Below are 24,175 nucleotides of genomic sequence, written 5' to 3' on the forward strand. Positions count from 1 at the left end.
AATAATAAGAAACTAATATATATATTTCCTATATAAATTATATAGGAAATACAACCCACTCCCTTGCTGTTACATTCATGCGTGTGAAACATAATGTTTTGCTTTGAAAGTGCTCACCAGAAGCATTAGTGTGTATTTTTAATATTTCATGAAGATGCATGTTTTATTTTGGGCACAAAAAAGAAAGACAACCTTGTGTTTTACTACAACACACCAGAGGAGGGCAGCCTTTAAACACTTTCATGGCAACCATTAACACAATATTTTCATAGAGTGGTCGAAGAAGTACTCACATCCTTTACTTTAGTAAAAGTACCAGAACAACGATGTAAAATACTCCATTACAAGTCAAAGTCCTGCAAAGTATTATGAGTGATGTAGTTAAAGTATTACAGTAAAAGTACATAAGTATTATGAGCTTGATGTAGTTAAAGTATTACAGTAAAAGTATGTAAGTATTATGAGCTTGATGTAGTTAAAGTATTACAGTAAAAGTATGTAAGTATTATGAGCTCGATGGTATTACAGTAAAAGTACATAAGTATTATGAATGATGTAGTTAAAAAATTGCAGTAAGAGTACATAAGTATTATGAGCTCGATGAAGTTAAAGTATTACAGTAAAATTACTGCAGTATTATGAGTGATGTAGTTAAAGTATTATAGTAAAAGTACTGCAGTATTATGAGTGATGTAGTATGCAGTATTACAGTAAAAGTACTGCAGTATTATGAGTGATGTAGTATGCAGTATTACAGTAAAAGTACTGCAGTATTATGAGTGATGTAGTATGCAGTATTACAGTAAAAGGAGTGGTTTGGTCCCTCTGACTGATATATTATTATATATGACATCATTAGATTTTAAATAGTGAAGCATCAGTGTTAGAGCAGCATGTTACTGTTGTAGCTGCTGGAGGTGGAGCTAGTTTACACTACTTTATATACAGTTAGCTAGTTTAGTCCAGTTGTTCCCAACATAGGGGTGGGGCCCCGCCAAAGGGTCAGCAGATATATGTGAGGGGTGGTGAGATGATTAATGGGAGAGGAAAGAAGAACCACACCACACCACACCACAAGTAGAGGCAGATATAACAAACTCATATTAGTGTTTCCGGTCAGGACTTTTAAAATAAAACTCATGCAGGTGTAGATGTGAAGTGTGATAACAGGAAGACTGAATATTAAACTTCAGACTGGTGAAAACACTGATGATAATTTAAAAGCCAAAAAAGTCTTCAAAACAACACGGTAAAGATCACGTGACCACCGCGAAGTCAGTCAAACAATTCAAGATGATAAACTGTGTACTTCCGGTTTCGCTTTTTTGTGTTAATATGGGATTTTAAAAGAAAAAGCTTGAAAACAAGTTAACTGTATCATAAAGTAGCCCTATAATACACTACATTTCATCGGTGCACTATACTTAATCAGTCAAGAGAAGAATGCTTATGAATAATATAATGAGTTAGTACTACTTTATACAATTATGTTGGGAGTTGTTGTTGTTCTTGTTAGTTAAGTTTTATGAATATAAGGCGTAGTGACTATGTGCAAAGAAAAAAAGAATAATCTACATTTTGATGACAAAATTTGAACTAGAGCTCCAATATTGGCTCATCACAGATATGTATCAGCTTATATGTTGTCCTATATGAGCTGTTATTCTTTTATTTTAAAGTAATATAGAGAGCATTTTATGTATTTTTGATCCTTTTTCTTAATCCAAGTTGAATATATATGTACATATGCCTTTTTTGTTATATGTTTTTTTTAATTTATAGTTAATTATAATTATTGTCATGTTTTCATTACATATCTTTGTCACAAGTGTTTGATAACCACATTTGAAGGATCATTGCAAAAAAAAGTGTGTTTATGTATATATTCTATAATATGATATATGCATTGATATATCAATGTTGGATTTTTTTTTACTCCCTAACATGAGTTAGGTCGGGCCCTAATTTTAACAGACCCCATTTTGTGATGATAATAGAAATTGTTTTAACCAGGAAGCTTTTTATCTAATATCACATGAAAACATTTCATGATTTCATGAGTTATTATCTGTATAAAAAATACACCAAAAATCTTCTGTTGAGCCATTATACATTTTGGTATCCAGCAGAAGATTTAATGTTTGTATTTTATGGAGGATGGTGACTGGAAAGATAAATGAGAAACAATAAAAAATAGACACTCAGATAAATTCCGATATCACACAGACCACAGATGAGGCTACAGATGAAAGGAGGGGGAAGGTATTTATTTTGATATTATATTGATGTTCACTTTAAAACAACCACATCACATTTAGAAACAAGAGAATGGGGAAAAAATAAAAGTAAAGTAAAGACAGATAAGAATAAGAGTTCGTACATGTCTTTCCATGGGGAGGTGGACAGAGAGCGGAGGAGGGAGGATAACATCGGCTGCAGAGCCTCAGCACACACAACCTGCTCACCCAGTCATCCAACAATTTGAACAGGTCAGAGGTTAAAAAAAAAAAGTTTCACACAGTTTATTTTATATACAGACGGCAGCCCAGATGATACATTTATTCATCCTGTGGCACAACTGGGAACCTTCTTGCAACATCAGATCCTGGATCTTCAGTTAAATTGGAAGTTAGATTCGGCAAAGGCTGACAATTTGAGAAGCAAGACAGTAAAACATTTAAAATAGTCATCGACTTGTCATCCACCAACAGAGAGAGACAAAGTGAACATCTAAACTGTGGTAAAAAGACTGACAAAAGTTTATACAGTGATCATTTTGCTCAAATGTCAGTCAAAAACTGACCACGGAGCCTGGTTTAGGCTCCTGGTGCTGAATGCTACTTGAAGGTTTCTTTTAGTATGGTTGTATACAGACAGTAGAAACATCAGCTGAGCTACTCACACACTGAGCATTAGCTTAGAAAAATAGCTCTCACAACAGATCCGTCACATACAAGTCATGAGTGAACAATTAAAAAGATGATGATAGAAAAGTGTTAACATACAAAAGGGAGCCTGCAAACACTCAGAAAGAAGTCGACCGCATTTGGAAAAGATTTGAAATTGAATTACTGATTCCCGAACAGTGCGTCGGTTCACGTTGAATCAAAGGTGTGATGCATCGGGGCAATAGCTGGGTAATTTGAGAAAATTAGAGGTAGCTTCACCCTTTAAAGATTTATTTTTAAAATACTCAAATGAGGAAAAGTACTGATTTAAATGCAATAACTGTACACATACAGTCACTGTGCACACTCCTTAGAGAAACCTTTTGGAGCTTCTTAAAGTGATACTCCCTAAATAATTTGGTATCCATCTTTTTAGTATAGGCTAATTGACCTCGGACTGACTCAAAAATACTCCTAAACATATAGATGGGCAGAAATTAAGTGGATAATAATGCAGCAATTATTTGAAATGTTTCCACAGGCATTTCAAAATTCGTTTAAACCTTGAAAACGAGTCACTATTGAAATGTATTTTTAATTAACTTTAAATTAAAGTTTCTCATGAACTTAAAAAAAGTAGATTTTGGCTGGAATATCACTTTAAACTTCCTCCTTTCTGCCACAAGATGGCAGTAAAAGCACATTTAATTAAAGGAACACACATTAAAAAATATGCTGCGAATCAGAGGATGCAGGCCATGGTTTCAAGATGAAGTGGAACACTGACCGCAACACAGATTGATGGACTTTCAAGTACTTTTAAAAGGGACATATGAGAGACAATCCTTTGTTAGAAAATGTACCCAAGAACATTTAAATGCATGTGAGATTTTGTGTTAGTTGTAGTAATCATTACCCTCTTTAAAAAGGAACATTTAGCTCTGTGCAGAAGCATTAAGGTAGAAGGAGGACTGGTCTTTCAGGGTATTTGGTCATGCTGACCTTGTCCTCTCCACACTCATTATAAAGAAGGGGACATTAGGGCCAAAGTGGCGTCTGTAGTCTGCTCTGTAAGTAGATCTTTCCTCACCTCCTCATAAGGAGCCAACTCCTTAAACACAAACTCACTTTCCCTGTTTCATTTCACTCAGTTACTCATTTTTAATCTCCACCCACAGCTCTCAGACATCCACTAAACAGCACATCCTTTTCTTCAGCTTGTTTGAGTTCTTCAGATTTTAACCTTTTTTTTTTTTAAACAACAAAACTCCTTCACTCTCCCCAATCCTTCCTTCAAATGTTTGCCTCTCTCTCTCTCTTTCACTCACTCTCTCTCTCTGTCTTTCTTTCTTTCTTTCTTTCTCTCAGTTACTCCCCCGACTGTTCTCCTCTGTCGTTTCCCTGATTTTGCCTTCCCCCTCTTCCTCCTCCTCCTCTTCCTCCTGTGCTGCTTGGATCTGCTTGACCGTCTCCCTCACGCTGGAAAGCTTGTCTGATTGGTCGGTGGTGGCTGTCTCGTGGTGATCTAAGGAAACAAAAACTTATGTCAAAAAGCAGCAGGGAATCAGAATACACTTGAGGCTATTTATAAACTTAACTATCATATGGAGTGTCTTTGGTAGAAAAAACAGACTGACTGCACTTAGATGTATAGAAAGTTTGTTTCTGGTCATCTATTATCAATTTAGGAAGGGGTAAGTATTTTAAAAGGTGGACTGAACTGTAAAGCAATGTGTAGCAGTGTCTTAAATTCTTACATCATTACACTTTCATGCACCTTTCTAAGCTGCAGACCCACTGCCGAATTACAAAAGACATTGGATGAGACACGAAGGAGACTATTTGTTCTTTGTCCTTACAGTTGTCAGTCACTAGGATTTCATCAGATGTCAATCATGTCATAAACAGCTACCTAATTAAATAATTTTTATCTTCTGTCCGTCACAGCACGCCAAGCCCTAATTGTGTTGCTCAACCTGAAACAACAGATGAGCTGTAATCAAATGACCCAATTAGGATCTATCAACATCCTGTTTGGGTACTTTGTTTTTTCACCAGGATCCCACAAAGGGATTTATTGACGGAGCCTGTCATCTGGGCTGACAGAGCAATAATTCTCAATGAAAGGCCACTGTTCTCAAGTGATATAATAGAGGTTAAAACCCATAAGTGTGCTGCATAAAATCAAAAACACATACTAAGGCGGTGCATATGCAAAAAAAATATCTTCAAATAAGGATTTACTTCTTAAAAAAATCTTGTTTTTCTAGGTGCAGCTCCTAACTCATCACTTTCAGCAGTTTATGCTCTCTGGTGCATATCGAATAATAGAAGATGAGCTGAAATGGAGGAGAATACAGAGCAGGATCAGAGCTCTCTTTGCACAGACAGCTCTGCTCTCTGTCCTTATTAATCCTGTCTGGCCTCTGTGACTGGTATAGATGTCGGTGCTAGGCCTTTAGTCAGCTTCAGCGTAACCTCTGACAGATTTGGGGCGAGAGGCAGAGGGCTAATATGACACTGGGTCTGTCTCTCAATGCACAGAGCTTCACCTGTCCTGCTGGTCGGCCCCACAGAGGAGCTTACGTTACCTTTCCTCTGAGAACAGCAGCGTTATTTTACTTGGACTAAACGTTTTGGAGCAAATTATTTCAGAGCAGGTTCAAGTGTATAAAAGTTTAGGCCAAGAACAAAACCACCAACCGGTCATACTGTGGTTAACAAAATGCTGTTTGTTCTTGCCAATGTACTTCTGTCTGCGCTTGTTTCTTCCAACTTTGTCATCTTGTATTATGTGAAATTCTTTGAAATTAATTTGTTTTTCATCATTTTTAACATAGTACAAACTCAATAAGGTCGAAAGGTTTCTTCTACTAATTGCCAGGTGATAGCCAGAGTGTTATGCAATGCCTCTCACTGAGTAAAACTCAATCTTAGTACAGTGAACTGATAACAGAAAATTTGACAAAAAAGGGAAGTTTTTCTCACAGTTTAAGGAGTAATTGCAACAGTGGCTTCTTATAATGGAGAAATATTTACCCTGAAATCTCAAATTCTATGCAGACAACACCAGAATATATATTTTTTTAAATAGGGGCAAACTGGATCATTCACACAAACCTGACAGAAAAATACACCCTGAGATTTATCATCAGTTTGTGATTAATGCCTTATATTGTGCTAAAACTAATTTCCTTTATCTTGGATATCTAATATGTGGTGGATATTTGTTTTGGGAACTGTTTAAACCAGCTAAAAGCATTCATGGTACAAAATCAGATTATTCATGTTTTTGACAGTTGAAATTCAGTGTCTCCTATTAAACGTTATCGTTAATGTGCTGTAAATTTCTCCAAGTGGTGCCACATTATAGATCTCAATTATCTAAAGTGATGAGAACAATATACACCACTAGAATTGCAACAATGAATCTATGAAATGATTAGTTGATTGGCAGCTTTTTTTTGATAATTGATTAATCATTTCAATCATTTTTTGAGGAAAAAAAGCTAAATATTTGATAGCTCTCTTAATTGAATATCTCAACATTTTAGACTCTTATTCAAGACAGACCAAGCAATTTGAATCACTGTGGCCTCTTAAAAATTGGGAATGACATTTGTTTTTTTAGCATTTCATCATCTAAATGATTCTTTGACTAAATAAAAATACTCGACAGATGAATTGATGGTGAAAATAATTAGTTGCCCTATACACCATCAAAACAAAGAATATAAAATCAGAGTACAGTTCAGGAGTGTATTTTTCATTTGAAAAATAACAAGAACAACAACAGTGTTATCCTTGCTGCCGCTGTGTGTCATGTTGCCACTGACAGTATGTTACAGTCCCAGCCGGTCGACAGAGAACCTCCCTCTCACCAGCAGCTTTGGTGGGAGATGTGTCCTCTCCCTCCTCTCCCTGCCTGTAGTCCTCATCCTCCTCCCCTTCACAAGGGTCTTCCAAAGGAGGGTAGACACCTAGGTTCTGCATGTGTGCTTCAGCCATCTTCTGCACAGCTACACACACACACATACAAACACAAACACGCACAGGTAGACACAGCACGCACAGGGAGATAGCCACACAAACACACGGACACAGACACAGGGATAGAGGGAGATGTTGTTGTGGTTTTACCACGCTTCAAAACTGTCAGTTTTTATCAAGCCTCACAGGGTTTTTTGAATACATGCCAGGTAGGCAGGAAGCCAATTAAACACATGCACTGACAGACAGACAGGCAAGCCAGCAACTGCAAAATGGTATCCCACACTGATTTTTTATTTTTTTTTAATACAGCAGAGGCTTCGCTGTTGTTTTCTGTCCCTTCTCTCACCCTGTTCTCCCATCTGTTGGTTTGTACCCTCGACTTTCCTCGACTGCCTGCTCTCCTCAGTGCTCTCGGCTGGCAATGCTGACTCACACGTTTCTCTCTCTCTCTCTCTCTCTCTCTCTCTCTCTCTCTCTCTCTCTCTCTCTCTCTCTCTCTCTCTCTCTCTCTCTCTCTCTCTCTCTCTCTCTCTCTCTCTCTCTCTCTCTCTCTCTCTCTCTCTCTCTCTCTTTCTACACCCTCTCTCCCCTTTTGTGATGTTACCTCAACTCCTCCTCTCACTTCCTCTGGGTCACCTTGGCCTCTCTCTCTCTCTCCTCTCTTTCACTCTCTCACACCCTCAGATACACAGTGCGGCACTGAGGCAGGTCACTTATTCTAGCTTAAGGTAGGTTGTGTAATTAGAAATTATTCCGAGGTAGCTCTCTCTCTCTTTTGCTCTCTGCAACTGAGCTGCTGAAGGACAGATTTCTGACGCAAGAGCAAGGCTTCCTGCTTCATTATATCATCACTTGACATGCAACACACACTCAGAAATCCCAGAATAAATGAAGAGCTGCCGATAAGCACCAAAGTGATGAAGATGTGATGAAGATTTTTGCACCTTTAACACCCACATGCAACAAGCAAGAAGCCACATGCATAAAACACACATAAGAGAGTACCTTTGTGTGTTAATGTTTCTATTTCTATTATGTCTTTCCTATATGTGTGTGCTCATATTCTGTTCATGTGTGTGTGTCACAGCTGTATACACAACTGAGTGTAATCCTAGATGATCCAGACTTTCCTAGACTCACACTCAGTGTCTCACAGCTGTCACACTTTAATCTCTCTCTTTCTCCCTTTCTGTCACACACAAATATACGGAGCCTGCTGTTGAGTTTACACTAAGAACCGAAAACACCGAAACAAGCCTATGCATATCAGCCATGCAGAGAAAAAAAAAGAAGAAGGAGTAAAGGCTTTTATTGCGTATCTACCCATCTGTCACATGCATTCTTGCCTATCGTGAAGCATGGAAAACAAGGAGGAAATTGACGGCAGCCGAAGCACGGTGAAACGAGAAGGACTTAAACACCAGGATGAATCACAACACAAACAACCACCACCTGCGGTTTCATTACCGCTCGCACCGACCTTTGAGTGATGGAGGCTGGTACACGTTTGGGTTGACACGTTTTGGTTTGAGCACTCCGTTCTCTCCTACGACCCACTGTGAACACGGAGAAAGAGACATTCATTAGCCTAAATAACCCTTTCAGTACATTTAAGATAAGAAAAAAACACTGTAAAATGATTCATATAAATGTCTTTATTCCAAAACTTTACCATTACTATTAAGAAGAAGTAGACGTAAATTACATAGTAGATCAAGCTTACATTGAGAGAAGTATTCAAACCCAAGATGCTATGTTTTATCAGGATTGCACTATGAAATTAAAATGTTCTATATGTCTTGTACATACAGAACTTTATTCTCTTAAAGGCTCCTAAGCTTCAACTCTCTTTATCCCTATAGCATAGTTACTGCATGTGTTTGCCAGGCATGTAATACCTTCACTTCAGGACATGTTTGGCTTCTCATAAATGCCACCATTTGCCATGAGAGTAGTGTTTCATATTTTTGACATTTTGAGTTTTCCACTAGAGTTAAGAAAAACTTACCAGAAGAAATATGTAACACTGTACTTACCCATTTAGCATTTATAAGCAGTATATACATGTTTAATGTAGTTAAAAGCTTATATAAGGGCATTTTTAAGTGTTAATGAGCAGTATTTGTCAACAATTATAACTCCTGCTATGAAGACATATTTCATATCATGATAAATGTGTTTTACTACACTGTCAATCATTATCTGTTTGTTTCTTATTCTTTAAGTCTGTCTGAAAACAACAGTCACGTGCCCATATAAGCATTGAAACAGGGTTTTCTGGCTGTAATCATTCCTATACTGACCGTTAACAGATCCCCTTTTATTCCCACACTAATCCATTCCAATATCCACAGTCCTTATTTTGTGCAAAAGTATACAAAGAAATTAAGCTAATAAAATAAAGAGCATATCGTCCAAAGTTATAACTTTTTTAGTAGAAAATTCCCTCTTGTTGTTACAATCCTTCCACTACAGCCCAACAAGGAAACAAGGTTAATGTTAAGATAAACTTTTAAATAAATATTTGCACAAAACAAGGACTAGGAATGTGCCCCATAACACTGAAAGTAAATAAGGAAGGGATCTTTTAATGGTCAGTGTGAAAAATGGAAAAATGTCTGTATGCGTACCTAACCTTTGTTTTAAAGGTATAATGTGTAGAATTTAGTGGCATCTAGTGCACCAGACTTTGCACATATTAAATATAATCTCATAAGTATGTTATAATTAGTGAATAATCCCATGCAAATAAGAATTGTTGCATTTTTGTCACCTTAGAATGAGCCATTTATATCTACAGAGGGAGCACCATGTTGCACCGCCATGTTTCTACAGAAGCGCAGAGTGGACAAACCAAACACTGATTATAGAGAGGGCCTTTTGTGTTTTTTGTCATGGCCACTGTAGGTTCTCCTACATGCTTAGAAGAGGAGGGTGAGAGGAGGGGTATTGAGTTCACCACTAGAGGCCAATGCTACACACTGCACCTTTAAGACAGACTTGAAAAATTGAGAACCTATCCTCCTGACTGTTATATGATTATGTTTTTATATTTTTATACTGTCTTGTTTATGTTGTTTGTGTCGCACCACTGAGGGGTTGCATGAGAATTTCGTTGAAACAGTAATGTTCAATGACAATAAAGCATTCTTGGTTACTTGGTTTTTTCAAAGCTTTCAGTCAGAGTTTTTTGTTTGTTTTTTGTCAAACTGTTATCTCTAAGGTCAAGAATAAACCTTCAATCTCAAAGAATTTAGTAAAAAATTAACTTCGAGTTCTTGGGTTTGAACAATGGTTGACCACACAACAACAGATCACAATGATGCACACACTAACAGGGTTGAAAAAGTTAAAATATTTTTATAATATTGTGATATGAAGTAACAGCTGGGAGCTGATTCATGAAACAGTAGATGACACAAAAGCACAATGAAATGTCGGACTCACGACTCCAAAATTGGTATGGGTTCATGGTCAGGTGGGAAAAACAAAAAAAATCCAGATGATGACGATGATGGATGAGGATGCACAGACACTTATTATTTAAAAAACTGTTTTGACTTCACCTTTACCTGATGGGTGGACTGATCATCATCAGGAGATGATTGGTCAGCTACTCTAAACAGCGTGGCAGGTGTTGGCCTCCTGCGTCGGATCTGTAAGCAATCACACACAAGCCACAAACAAATGAATAATTAAACTGGTCAACACTCTATTATTAATCATGCTCACACACTGTCTTAGCAATCAAATGGAAAATGTTGACATTTCATGCTGGGTTGGCCCTCACTGACTTCATTAGTGCTGCTGCCCATCATGGATCAACAGCCAACAGCAAGTTTCGGAGTTCAATACTGGCCAGATCAGAGCACATGCCGCGGTCAGTGGAGCAGAGGAACACTCATTATGCAACATTTAGAATTTATAGACAAATATTGTGCATAATTAAAGTCATATAGTGTTAAACAGATGCTAAATTGATGCCGGCTGCTCAAATTAACCAGCATTTTTAGTAGTGTTAAACCTTTTAATACAGGATTTATTTGAAATCAATGGCCGCCTCAGTGTGTTTGATTGCCTGAGTGTGCCAGCTACAGTTATATACATTAGCACAGACAGAGGGACCATGGAAAAAGGGAGTTTACATTAAATGAGCCCAAGTAATCAGCTCAGATTCTCTCCTCCAATGTCAAGTCTCCCTCTCTATTTTGTTCCCTGCAGGTCTACACTTCACCTCTAGCTAAAGTCATTATATACAATGAACTCTCTGTCCTTTGGAATAAATGCCCAGCTGTGCCCAAACATCCCTCCAGCTCACAAATATTGTGCCCTGAATGAAGACTAGGGCAGAATGGGTGCATTTAGCTGTTTTCTTCCTTCTTTAAAGTCTTTAAAACACTCTCAGTATCCAGCTATACTGTACATTATTAGTCATTTAAATCAAACTGGTGATCAACAGGAAATTTAACAAATTATTAATCAAGCAAAATGCCAAACTGTTGATTTTTTTCTGTTTTAAATTACTATAAATTTAAGTTTATTCCCTTTGACTTTAGGTTCTGGGAATTATGATAGGGATTTCATAGTATTTTCTTATTTTTTTGCGAATTTCACACCGCATTTTATTCTTCCTCTTATTTATTTAAATACAAAACCATAAGAAAATCACATAAAATTAAACCACACATAAAGGACTTAAGCAATAACCCTATTTCACAATATTTTCTGGCAGTTTATAGACTAAATATTTTATCATCTGATAAGAAAAATAATCTCCAGAATAATAAGATTATGCTGAAATCGTGGTTTAAAGCTTCTGTGGGTGCTTTGATGCATTTTTCCACCGTGAAAAACTGGTCACAATTGAAATCAGCTGAAACCGACACAAATCCAACTTGAACACTGCCTCTTTTCCCCATGAAGGAGCAAATATGTTTTACAAGCCGCCTTTTCATGTGAACAGGAAATGAACATGTCATGCTGAGAAGATAAATCTGGGGTGGAGTATCACTTTAATAACTTGGTCATTAAAGGAATGGTCAGAGCACAGTGTGTGGGGCATTTTGTTTTATAAAGAAACATGATCAATGCTTTTCACTCATTTTCTCACAATTTTAAATGATTCATGGCTGGCATCTATAAAACTACCTTTTAGAAAAATGTTGGATGAAATAAAGGGCACTTAGGGGAAAAAAGTAAAGCAGCTAAGTGGATTTGACAGGTCAAACAAGCGAGTTATTGAAAATTGTCCTCTGTGGAGCAGGCCAACCTTGTCCGTGACATGAACCTTGGTGCTGCTGTTTACGGCACCACATAACATCACAGGAAGAGAGTTAAGTAGCCTGGCTCTATTTTGCGTAAAAACTGCTCTGTACAGTGAGGTGTGTTTGTGTTTAGTTCCCCTCCGTCTTATTAAGCAAGCTGTGCGTCATCACAGCAGGGCGAGTGTTGCCAAAGCAGAAGCTTGCAGGCCGCATGTTGGAAATCTGCCGTTGTCAAACGTGGCAAAACGGAGTAATCGAGCGTGGATTTCTCCCTTATTTATGACACCAGACATACATTTTCATCTTGTCACGCAACTTCCAGCTTTCCCGTCTCTCCTGGATCGCTCACAACTATCTGTCTTTCTGTCATTCGCCTCTCGTTTCCATCATACTTGATCCTCTGCTTCCTCTATCCTGTTTACCTCCACATCCATCCGTCATTCCTTGACAGTGACATTACCCTTATCCACTTCAGTTTCCCTCTCCCCTCTCATTCACCAGAGTGCGTCATAGCCAAAATCAAATTATTATCATTTTGCTTTGTCTGCCCTCTCCTCTCTCCTCAATTGATCTCTCTCGCTCCCTCTTTATTGGCAGGGAACATCCACAGGGCTTCCTCTAACACCACTCCACCCCCCTCCGTCTCACCCCTGGCAAGGTGTGGAGGCCTGGGGCTCTGTGCTGCTGTGAACCCCGCTGCCCCTGCCTGCCTGACACCTGCTACCAGCCAGCCACAAGAGAGAGTAGACACCAGATGTTGCCATGAACAAACCCTGTGCCACTAAAGCCATTAAACAGGGAAAACCACTGGATCATTCCTTGTAATTGTAGTCATGCAGATATGTGCTTTTTCGGTTATGTCCAATTTTGAGCTTATGGTTCGGTTGTATTATTGTGGTTTAAGTTAAGGTAAGCTTTGGGTTATGGGTTAAATCAGCAGCTTGTGCTTCTTTTCATACAAATAACATCTTTGCATGTATACATTAGCACATGTTTTCCAGGCTTGATATCTTAATATCATCAATTTTTCCAGTTCCTGCACTGAAAATTATCAAACGAAAGTTTCCAAGTGATGTTCAGATGAAGCGCTTGTCTGAAGTGCTTTTTATGACCCCACCAGAGGAGTCAAAGCTTGTTGAACCTCTAAGAAGGTGTCATTGAAAGAGACAGTTGCCTAATGAAAGCAAAAGATTCAGAACTACAGGTTCATTTACTCAGATTGAGATAAAAATAGGGCTGGTGAGATAAATGGAAGGTAAAATGATTGGGTGGGATAATTGAGGTCACTGAGAAGCGTAATCTGATGATCTATTTACCTGATCGCGTGCTGGCATGCTCTCTCTCTCTGTGTGTGTGTGTGTGTGTGTGTGTGTGTGTGTGTGTGTGTGTGTGTGTGTGTGTGTGTGTGTGTGTGTGTGTGTGTGTGTGTGTGTGTGTGTGTGTGTGTCATCCTGATTTCATCTACATAATAACCATATGTGAGTTTGTGAAATGCTTTGATATAACCTTCTACAGGAACCAGGAAGGGTCCACTTCTCAAATAAACTGTAAAACCGGTTGTAAAATACACTAAATGACACAGAACCAATGACAATAAGTGTAAATGTGTCTGTGAGCAAACACAGGTGTCTCTTTCTCTCTTTCATGTACATTGACGCACACACGCAAAGTGATGGTGGCGATGACGTGCTGCTGTGTGATATTGACATCACCAGATGATATAAACACGCACACTGGCTCTAGTACTTTTCCAGCCTTAAAACCACCACACACGGCCAGAGTTACATAATATGGTATGTGACTTCCTCATTTATGCCAACACTGGGGCGCAGTGTGTGAGATTACACCCGCTATGCTTTATCCCTCCCCCAGTCCCTCCCTCCTTCCTCTGCTTCTCTAAACCCTCCTGCCCCCAATCTCACAAACCCCTCTCGTCTGCTGGCAGCTATTGTTTTTGCACCAAGATCAGTCGAGCTGCTGTGGACTTGCTCTGAAGGGCTCTAAGCCGGCTGCTGCAGTGGCCTTTCGGCTGCTCCACAGGTGTACGCCTGCAGGCTTCCCCAAAAGGCAGCAGCACCTCTCTGCATTCCACAGAAAGCTTTAGTCTCAATAAGAAGAAACGTTGGCTCGTGGATCATAGCATAGAAAAGAAATGTCTTAGTTTATCCAGAGCTGATGGGTAATTTTAGTAATGTGCTGACTTTGCATTGTCTGACAGAGAGAGGAGAGAGAGAAGAAAACCCCTCTAGATTCTGTTTCAAAACTAGACTAATGTGTTTTAGAGCACATTTGGAGCACATAAATGAAAATCCTATAATTAGTTGTATATTTAGACATCTGTCAAGTTTAATTGGAGGTAAAGAGGTTAAGTAGCGGGACTGACTCAAATGCTCCTGACTCATGTACCCCACTCTTCACTCTGTGCTGTGTGGGGTAAATGAGTCATTAGCATATGTTGACTTTCCACATGTGTGTGTACAGGTATGCGTGTTGGTTTGCGTATCAGCCTGGGTTGCAGATCGGCTGATATGGGCCTGCTCCCCAGAGGCCATCCTCTAAGCTGGAGCTCTCGTGGCCAGGCCTATAAAAAGCGGCAGCAGTAGGACAGCATAAACTAGATCAGAGGGGTCTCTTGAGGTTCTGTAGGATGAAACAAAAACTCTGCCCCACACCAGCACTTAACAGTCAAGCATCTCAAGGGGAGTCAGCTTTGCAAAGACAACACACCTCAGATCTCTCATCCCTCGTGGCCAAAAGCATAACATCGGGCCACCCTATCAAGCAGTGTGTGTCAACTATCTCTGATAGAGGTGGAGCATCTACCAGGTCCATATGGAGCTTTTATAACTCTGCCCCTCTCTCTCTCGCTCTCTCTCTCTCTCTCTCACTCTCTCTCTCTCTCTCTCTCTCTCTCTCTCTCTCTCTCTCTCTCTCTCTCTCTCTCTCTCTCTCTCTCTCTCTCTCCTGGCCTGTAACCCAGCTCCGGATGAATAGATATGGATTTGTACAAAATTGATTTGCAGTTATGGCATCTGCCCACGGGCACATGCCGCTACATCATCGGAGAAATAAGTACATGTGTACGTGCATAGCAACATACAGTACAATACAGTACAGTACACCAATGGGAACACACTCATAATGTTAATCCACACACTGTCAAGAGGATTATGGAGTAAATGTGTCCAACAAATGTGGGACCACAAACTAACAGCAATCCAGAACTATTGACAAGATATGACAAAGAGCTAAACTGTGAAGGTGGAAAATCAAAATGTGTTACTTTTAAGTTTGCATTTCTTGCATTTGTGTGTTTCTCAGCTTTTGGCTTTATATTTAAGAGTTTTGGTACCTTTCTGATCTTTGTGTTTATTGCTTTAATGTTCTATAGGTAGGGATTGTGCATGGTGAAGCTCTGCTGCCTTTTCTAGTAATGGTGAATCCCCTTATTGTTGGTTGCTTTGTAATCTTTAATTTCCTCATGTTTCTTTATGTAAATAAAATTACCTACACAGATACAGCTCTTAAACCACTCACCCCAACATTTTCCAACACTTCCTCTTTCTCTGTCTTCCTTGTCTTTCTGTAAACGCCTCCTATTTACAACCTCTACTGAAATACCACTCTCTCCTCTTGAGGCCATTTATCTAATTTCTGTCCATCTCTGGATGAGAGGTGCAGATTTGTTCTCTGCCTCTGCTGTCTTGATCTTTAGCAGATCTGAACTCTGAAGAGCAACTCAATTAAAGTCATCGCGTCGCCCTTTTGTGCCAACCCCCCTCCTCCACACCCACATCACCCTTTTAAAATGAAGTGACTGAACCCCATGTGGTGTTCTAAGTGCAATCTAGCAATGAGTTCAATAACACAATAATGTGAAAAATGATCCCTCTCTGTATGAACTGAGTCGGTTGTATTTTTTCTAGTCCACAAAGTTTCTTGACAAATAACACCTCCCAGATTGAAAATATGGAACAAAATTGTGTTGTATGTGGAAAATATTGCTAGTTTAAGTGTGTAAAAAAAAAAGAAGCACATTTCAAAGGACGCCTATTCAAATATAAGATTGCTGTTTCTGTATCTACTCTGGTAACTATCTACTTTGATCTTGTTGGTGGGAGATAACGCTGCAATCTGTTTTTTAGGCTCCAAGGCTACAAATATCAGCATGGTTAATTAATATCATTATATCTGCCTGTTTTTTGTTTGTGACCATATTCACTTTGGAATTTGAGGAATTTTATTTGGGTTTTGCTCCAAGACCTTTTGGCTTAAGCCTCCTGACAAAGCTGGCAGACAAACTGTTTCCATAAGCTTGACAAACACATAACCAAAGGCCAGTGATCAGATCTATCATGTGATACAAAACTATATCAGATACATTCAGGCTACGCTCAGTCACCACTCACAGTAAGCCACTGAGTAACACCCACTTTTCCAGCTGTTTCAAAGAGAGTCAAGGACGTGGCTGTGCAAATTACACCCTCAACTGCAGCTCGGTGAGGTCTGGGGTCAGTCACATATGCATGCAGCGCTCATTTCTATTCAAATGAACAGTATCACTGAATTCACATTATGTCCTGTGTGTTGCCTCTCAGCGTTCATGTAACACTTGTGCCGTGACCTTTAGCCTCACCACTGGCTAACTGAATAAACAGATGGGCCTGAGATAGCATCTGGAGGGGCTCTCCAATGACCCCCAAATAGGAAATGTAATTACACAGCACCCACTGGCAGAATGATATCATACTCAGACAACCATCCCCCCCTCCTCTCTCTCCCTCTCTCTCTCTCTCCTTCTCTCTCTCTCTCCCCTTCTCCTCTGTACCCCCCAGCATTTACGTAATTAGCTGCTGTTAGCTGTTTGGCCTGTTGTTCCGGAGACTGTTGGAGGAAAGGTTTACCATCACAGCGTAACATAGAGAATATGCCAATGGCTGATGAGTGACAGAAAGCCACCTGCCAGCCCACAGCACACGCTGGAACAACATACAGGGCGAGGCGACAACGGGGAAGGTGCCAATCAAAGCTTTCAAGGAGACGACAGCACGGTTCACAACCTGAAAACACACAGATAATTCTGCTTTCCCTGTTCACTTGTTCAAATTCAGCAGCACTGAGTGGTTTTGCATTGTGCGTCTGACAAAGACATGTTCCAGAGGTCAACAGGCAGGTACAAACAGAGGGAAGAGTAGCTATAGTTACTCATCTGCGATGTCATATGTACCCACAGGTGATAAATGTAAAAACAGGTCACAGTTGATGGTTGCTATGCAGCTTACAGGTCAGTGCTTGGATGCAAAAAGCATGTATAAACACAAGATTATGACCAACATTTACCATCATCTACAAACGCCTCGATTTACCATCTGATAGCATAAATTCCAAATATTAGTTTTGCATTCCAGGCAGACAAACCAGTCACTACAACTTATTTCTGCTTTGGGTAATTTCCTCCTAAACATGACCCGGTGTGCCCCTTGTACAAGCTCATTAAGTTGCAAGCAGCTAAACATGCAAAAAAATATCTCAACGACAATATCAACTGCTATGATGAAAATCAGAGATTACAACAGGCACAGCAGCAATAACATAAAGCCATGTCTTCTCTGTGTTGATGAAACAGGGATAGAGACCAATCCCATTTGTTTTGATTCAGGCCTCAGTGCTTCTGTCAATATGCCATCATCAGTCTGACCATGCTGCAGCTCTTTGGCGAGGGGGACTCCAACTTCAGCTTCCCCTGAACCGGAAAATTAAATCAGGAAGGACAAAGGCAACACAAATTGCAGTTCAGGGTCCGGACAACAGGCAACAACAAGCATACTGATGTCTCATAACATTTGGTGGCAGCAGGTCAGCTCCAGATCCTCTCCAGCCCTTATCCCCCAACCCCCATTTCTCTCTTCACTGTGCTACTGTTGCCCTTCTAATCCTCTCCCTCTCCTCTCATCACAGATATAGCTGCTGCTGTTGTTGCTATAGTCAAGTTTAAAAGATGAAGTGCTTCTGATGCAGTGTGACAGAAAAAAAACCCATGCATGTGCAGTTGGAGATGAACGAATGCACATTAGGGGGATGCATCTCTTCCTGATTTGGTTTGATTAACAATGATCCCCTGAAGCGACAAGTGAGTGATTGAGTAGGATAATGACACCAACTGACAACAGAGGATTTGTTGACCATAATGCTCAAAGGCTAAGAGGGCGTGTTGCAGTGTTGCAGGCCTCCATCAGGTTCTTTTGTGCCACGTGCATGCCTGAGGGCAGTGGGCATTGTGGCGCATTATCAGCTCACTGTGTACAGTGTCATCAGGCACAAATCACTCTACCCATGTTCAATATTTATGTTTTCTAACTGTTTACACATCACACCTCCATGCACACAGGAGCCAGCAGCAGATGATAGATTGTTCTGTTCATGTTGTCACTAAGTCAATGGGATTTTTTTTTAGAATAAATTAAAAGTAACAGGCTTTTTTGCACAGAACTATACCACTGAAATAAAGTGTGGAAAAATACATGAAGGGAAACTTTGTGTGAAATTGCTGCAGACAGATACAGTCCATGAACATGATGCATAGAGTCATTAACTAACCAAAACTCCTGGACTGTCAAAAACAGGGAGGAACAAATAAACAGAAGAAAGAGAACCATTGATTGTGTCCAAAATGTGTTTACAATCTGCGGTTTCAAGCAGAGCAATTCATCTTTTTTCTTTTTTCTTATTTCTTTAAAGATGAATTTGGTTTTGCCTATACAAACATCATCAAATTGCTCTGGGCAGGTTACTTAAAAATAACATTAAAAATAATTTTCATGAGACTGACAGATTACGTCATCGGGCAAACTGAGTCAGACCACTACAGTGACATTTCTGACGTGGCCAAATGCAAGGAAAGATCACTGTACCCTCTTGCCCAGTCCCAGCATGCTTTGTGCCATCTAACAAGATGTTCTTTCTGGGAGTGCATGTTGACAGTCCCCCAGACTGCTAATGTTTACCCACAAACACTCACTGCATCAAAGGTCGCTGTTTGACGTTTAACCCAGAGGAGACCGGACCAGGTAGGACGACAGAAAGGGTTGGAGAGTGGTGGTGGTTGAGGAGTGAGTGGTGCAAGAAACCCTAAAGTATGTCTGAGGGCTTTAGATGGATGCTCTTTGCTGCCCTTTTGACATTCCCTTGATATCGTGAGTTTGAATTCAAAGGATCGAAATGAGCTGATCAAATCAGGCGGAGTCGAAGGAGGAGAAACACAGAGAGATGTCTGCTTGTCCAGGCCACAGGGAGGCAGACTTGTAGGGAATCAGGGATGCAGGGTTTGCAGCATGACCCTAATCTCTGTCCATTATGCACATTACCCTACATCACTTGCAAAGCACGTAGGATTGGTGTGTGTGGGTGTGTGTGTGGAGTGGGGGTAGGGATGGTAAACACAGCCATGTGCTTTCTCTGTGTTTTTGCGGACAAGCACAACTTTCTTCCTTACCCCTCAATGTGAAGATTACTGAAGAATGATCATCTTAAAAAGCTGTTCATTCTAGGAGGATTTGAAGGAGATGGCAGAACATAACTCCAGTCATTAAAAAAAAAGATGTCAAGGATGCCACTGGGGAGCCAGAAAGAAAATATTATGATGACAAATGTGTTGTTGCGGTTTTAAAAATTACAGTCCGGGCACTTTAGGGCTTGGAGGAGGATAACTTGGACAGGGCTTACACAGTAATTTAGTGGTGAGCCTGAGGCCTGCCAAAATGTTCTTAGAACAAGTAGAAAAGTCTGTCAGTGAAGAGAGACACTTCACTTGTGAACAACCATGTGACATTTAGGTCACCTTGAATACAGAGCCCGTTGTGGACAGTTGTTGGTAGAAAACAGCTGCTGATTATCTACAAATAGCTGGCTTTGTTTATCTAAAAACAGTATATTGTGACACATTTATATTATGATTTTATTTTCAATGCTTTGACCACCACAAGTTAATTGTTATTCATCTCTATGCACTGGGGTGGTTGTAGATGATTCAAGCGACAAATGTCTCAAAACTTGGCCAAATAGAACCAGAATAATTTGCATTGCTAAATACTGCTAAGGGTAAGTGAGAAATGAGTTTTTGTTGCTATGTAGATAAACCGAGCCTATTTTTAAAGGTCGACCTTGCAGACATTCAAGCAGAATTCCTTCAGAGCAAATATTCAAAAACAGGTGAGAAGTGTCTACATATCTTGCGCCTTTGAGGCATGTATACGAGTAGCTGCTGTTTTCTCACACAATGTACAATATTTCACTGAGTGGGAGGTATGGTAGTGTCTCACACATCAACAACCAACCCATCACAGAGCATTCATGCATACATATCTACAAACATGTAACAGCACCAATGGAAAAAAAACTATCTAGAAATACAGAGCTGTCTATTAAAGTTGACCTTTTCGATGCTAACTGTGGGGGAGCTTTGGGGCGACATAGTTGTTCAGCCTGTCTCCATGGTAACTAGGCCCCGTCGGTTCAGTCGATAGCGTTTTTGTGATATAAATGCCACCGGAAACGACAGTAAGGATTTGCTGGTTGTATAACAAGTTGGAGAAGAATGGTATAGTCATTGCAACTCATTAGCAAAGACGCACTCGTGGGTCAGCAGTAATTGCTGTGGGAGGGGGAAGGGAATGAAATGAGTAGCGTTAACCGTTAAACTCTGCCCACCCACACGTCCCTGGAGACTCCCATCAGCCTTGTGTAGACGCTATCTGCTGTTTAACACACATAAACACATCCTCTCCTGAACATCCGCCCCTTCTCTTTTCCTTACACCCCCCCCCCCCCATCCATAAGTGCATTTGTTGCTTTTATTGCCTGCAAACATACTCAGATATATAGAATATAGTATCATCAACAACCAACTTGAGACTTTACAGTTTTCTGCTCTTGAAGCATCTCTGTGACATGGATGATTGAATGAGCTGGTGTCCTGAGCGGCAGCATCAAGCCAACAAGCTGATGCAGAAGCTTGAGCACACACAACCTATCTAGAGGTAAAGGCCAAGGCTGGAGGGGAGCCAGCCAACGTGTCCTAAATATAGCTGATCACTGTTTGTCCATAAGGTGATTGAGCAATAAGGTCCACCCCAAAACAGAAGGAAGTGAATTTTTTTTTTTTTTTTTAATAAACGCACAGCTCACATATGGTACATAGATATCCTGTCGATTCTTGGAAGAGATGATAGGCATCAAAGTGTGATGATAGAACATGAGAGATAGAGAAAATAAGAGGGGGAGGAAGAGAGCAGGGGTTTTTTTTATATGTAAATGTGAGTGAAATATTGCAAAATAATTTCCACTTTAGCCCATAATTCTGTGTTACTGTCTCGAATGAGAATTTGAGCTGAGGCAACTTATGTCATAAATTTTCCGGTGACAAGAATGATCTAAAAGGATAGTTCTACAATTTCACAAGTCTGTCTTACACAGTCAGAAGCCAAAATGAACACTGACAAATGATGAGACTGAGACTAAAGTGGAAATCCTCCACTGTTACTGTCTTTTTGGTAGAAAATGTTCAAAGAAGCATTAAAATATGTTTTTGCATCCATCACTTACATTGGAAATACATTATGGAGAGATCTCCTGCTGGTCAATAAGAAAAGGAGTTACTGATTACAGAAAGAAAACGTATTAATGTTTGTTTGATCGCCTAAATGTGGTTTTAGGACAGACTTGAAAAATTGTGAACCTATCCTTTAAAAGCTGGTAGAGGAAGGCCAGAAAATCCCATTTGATTCAAGTCTTGAAGAGGGAAGATTTGCTTTAGAAAAATGATTATTCTCAGAACTGAAGAAGCCTTCTGAATAAGTCTTCATGAACATAACACAAGCCACTCTTATTTCCTTTTGATATGCAGCTACCAGATTTTCTTCGCTATGCAGAAAATACAAATAAACGTATTATGAGAGTATGATGATGAGTTAAGAGATGAGATGGAGCATGATCGCAGGCCACTCAAGTTCATTTAAAGTCTCCCTCATGGAAGATGTGAAATAGGGACAGTCCCTAAGGGAGCTGACCCCAGACAGGTGTGAGAGATCAGGTTGTGGGGCATTCTCACTGCTTTCCTTTATATGGCACATCTCTCTCTTGCTTTCCCGCCTCATCTCTCTCAAGCTCTCGGGAGGGATGAGCCATTGGCCTCGATCTACCTTGGCATCAACCGATTCCTACTTTGGCCCACTTTCTCCTGCTCTAAAATAGAGCCACCAGCAGCATTAGGGCGAAAAAAGAGAGAAAGATCTGAGTCGTCCCATCAAAAAACGAGTGTACAAAGTTCACAGAATGATACAAAGCCATGCTGAGTCAGTCATAAGATATTTTGTGTAGCTGCAGGGCTGAGGGATTGTACTAACAAAAGTGTGACAGAGGTCAGTCACTTACATGCAGTGAGAAAGACAAGCTGCCAAAAAAACCCCAAAAAAGGAGTAATTATTAACACTGTCAGTTGTGTGACCACCAACAAAATGTCAAGGGCTCGCTGTTGCTTTGCTAGAAAGTTACAAAAGAGAGAGCTGGATACGTAGGCAAGATAATGGCTTTCATGTCAATGTCACATTGTTAAACAGGTCAAGATGAGATGAGACAGCAAGGCAGTAATCTCATGAGGAAACAGAGAAAGGGAAATGTCATCATAATTTCTCAATCGAGTGGCGTACAGAGCCAGAAGATCCAGCCCTGTATGAAAAACTTGTCAAAAATGAAACACAGCAGAGAGAAAAGGTGATGCAGACAAGATGTTCTAAAGTGGAGACATTTGGCCAGTAGTGGTACGTCGTTTACACAATAAACAGAGCTACCCCTGCCTTGAATAACTAGGTGAGAGCTAGAGGAGGAATTAGTCAGTAAGAAATTGAGCTGTGAAACACAAATAAGAAAACAAGTCAGAGCTGAAAACTAAACTGAATTCTCTGAAACTCTAATCTACCCAACCGCCTGCTCACCATCTCAACTTGCCGAGGGTCCAGGTTGGGGGGTGCATTGGAAGGAACAGCAAATTGGATCTTCTTCCTCTCCTTGGGCTCCCCCTCGACCTCGGTCGTGACGGAGGGCTCCATGGCTCTGGATCCTGGGGGTCTGACTCCCAGCGGACAGGAGGTAGTTACTGCCGAAGATCACTATAAACTTCCTGGAGGAACCTCCCACTGCTGGTTAGTCCCAACTCCTGAAGACTTGTCCAACCTTCTCCTGCCTCACTCCTTCACACCCTGACACCCTCTTCTTCTCTCAGCAAAAACCCCAAACTGGAAAGACTCTCTTTCTTTTTCACCTCCTGTCCTTCTTTCTCTCTTCAGCAGTTGCTTATATTCTCCTCTACCTCTCTGGTTCTCTCTCTCTCTGTATCTCTCTCTCTCTCTTTCTCTCACTCCTTCTCTGATTCCCCTCCCTTACAACCTGTGCAGCAGGAGTGAATGAGGCATGTCCTTAGATGTGGCTGTGAGGGAGAGAAGTGGGTGGGTAGGAGGGGAGGTGCCAAGGGCCAAAAGAAGGTGGAGATATCAGGGGAGATGGGAGGAGTCAGAGTGAATAGGGGAGGAGAAAAAAAGAGGATGTAACAGGGGATAGAGGAGGGGGGGCGGCTGCTGTGTTTTTCTATCTATCTAAGCTGTGGTTGATTTGTAATCAGAAAAAAAAATAATAATCTCATCACATCAGCTGAGCCTCTTTTGGCCTCTATTTGTGAATGAGAGATTTATGTTGAGAGAGGGAGGGAGAGAGGGAGCAGGGAGTGCAAGGAGAGATAAACAAGAAGAGAGAGATGCATTGTGGAGAATGTAGGGGGAACGTACATGAGATTCCAGCAGCTAAGCCAATGCCACTGACATCACTAGATTTATTAGGTTGGGTGTTGTTATATATGCCGCTATTGACCAATAACTTTCAATGAAAGCCCAGCTCAGCACGCCTGAGACAAATCCATTAAAAATGGAACAATTTTTAACCTGCAAAACAGCACGACTGAATCTAACAAGAGATGAGATGACA

At 40.3% G+C, this 24,175-nt stretch overlaps 1 protein-coding gene across 2 annotated transcripts; it reads right to left on the reverse strand.

The window, feature by feature from the left end:
* Positions 1–2,246: 2,246 nt before the first annotated feature.
* On the reverse strand, positions 2,247–23,793 carry ppp1r1b (protein phosphatase 1, regulatory (inhibitor) subunit 1B). 2 transcript variants are annotated; one of them, XM_062439577.1, is made up of 5 exons: positions 23,134–23,793; positions 10,448–10,537; positions 8,362–8,437; positions 6,770–6,907; positions 2,247–4,413 (listed from the first exon to the last, which is right to left on the reverse strand). In XM_062439577.1, the coding sequence occupies exons 1-5, from the start codon at positions 23,245–23,247 to the stop codon at positions 4,253–4,255; spliced, it is 579 nt and encodes a 192-aa protein (XP_062295561.1). In that variant the 5' UTR covers positions 23,248–23,793; the 3' UTR covers positions 2,247–4,252. The 2 variants fall into 2 exon arrangements, with proteins under 2 accessions (XP_062295561.1, XP_062295562.1); XM_062439578.1 differs by having other exon boundaries at positions 10,454–10,537; positions 23,134–23,770.
* Positions 23,794–24,175: the final 382 nt, after the last annotated feature.

Source organism: Scomber scombrus, chromosome 18, assembly GCF_963691925.1.
Source record: "Scomber scombrus chromosome 18, fScoSco1.1, whole genome shotgun sequence".
Classification (NCBI taxonomy): Eukaryota; Metazoa; Chordata; class Actinopteri; order Scombriformes; family Scombridae; genus Scomber; species Scomber scombrus.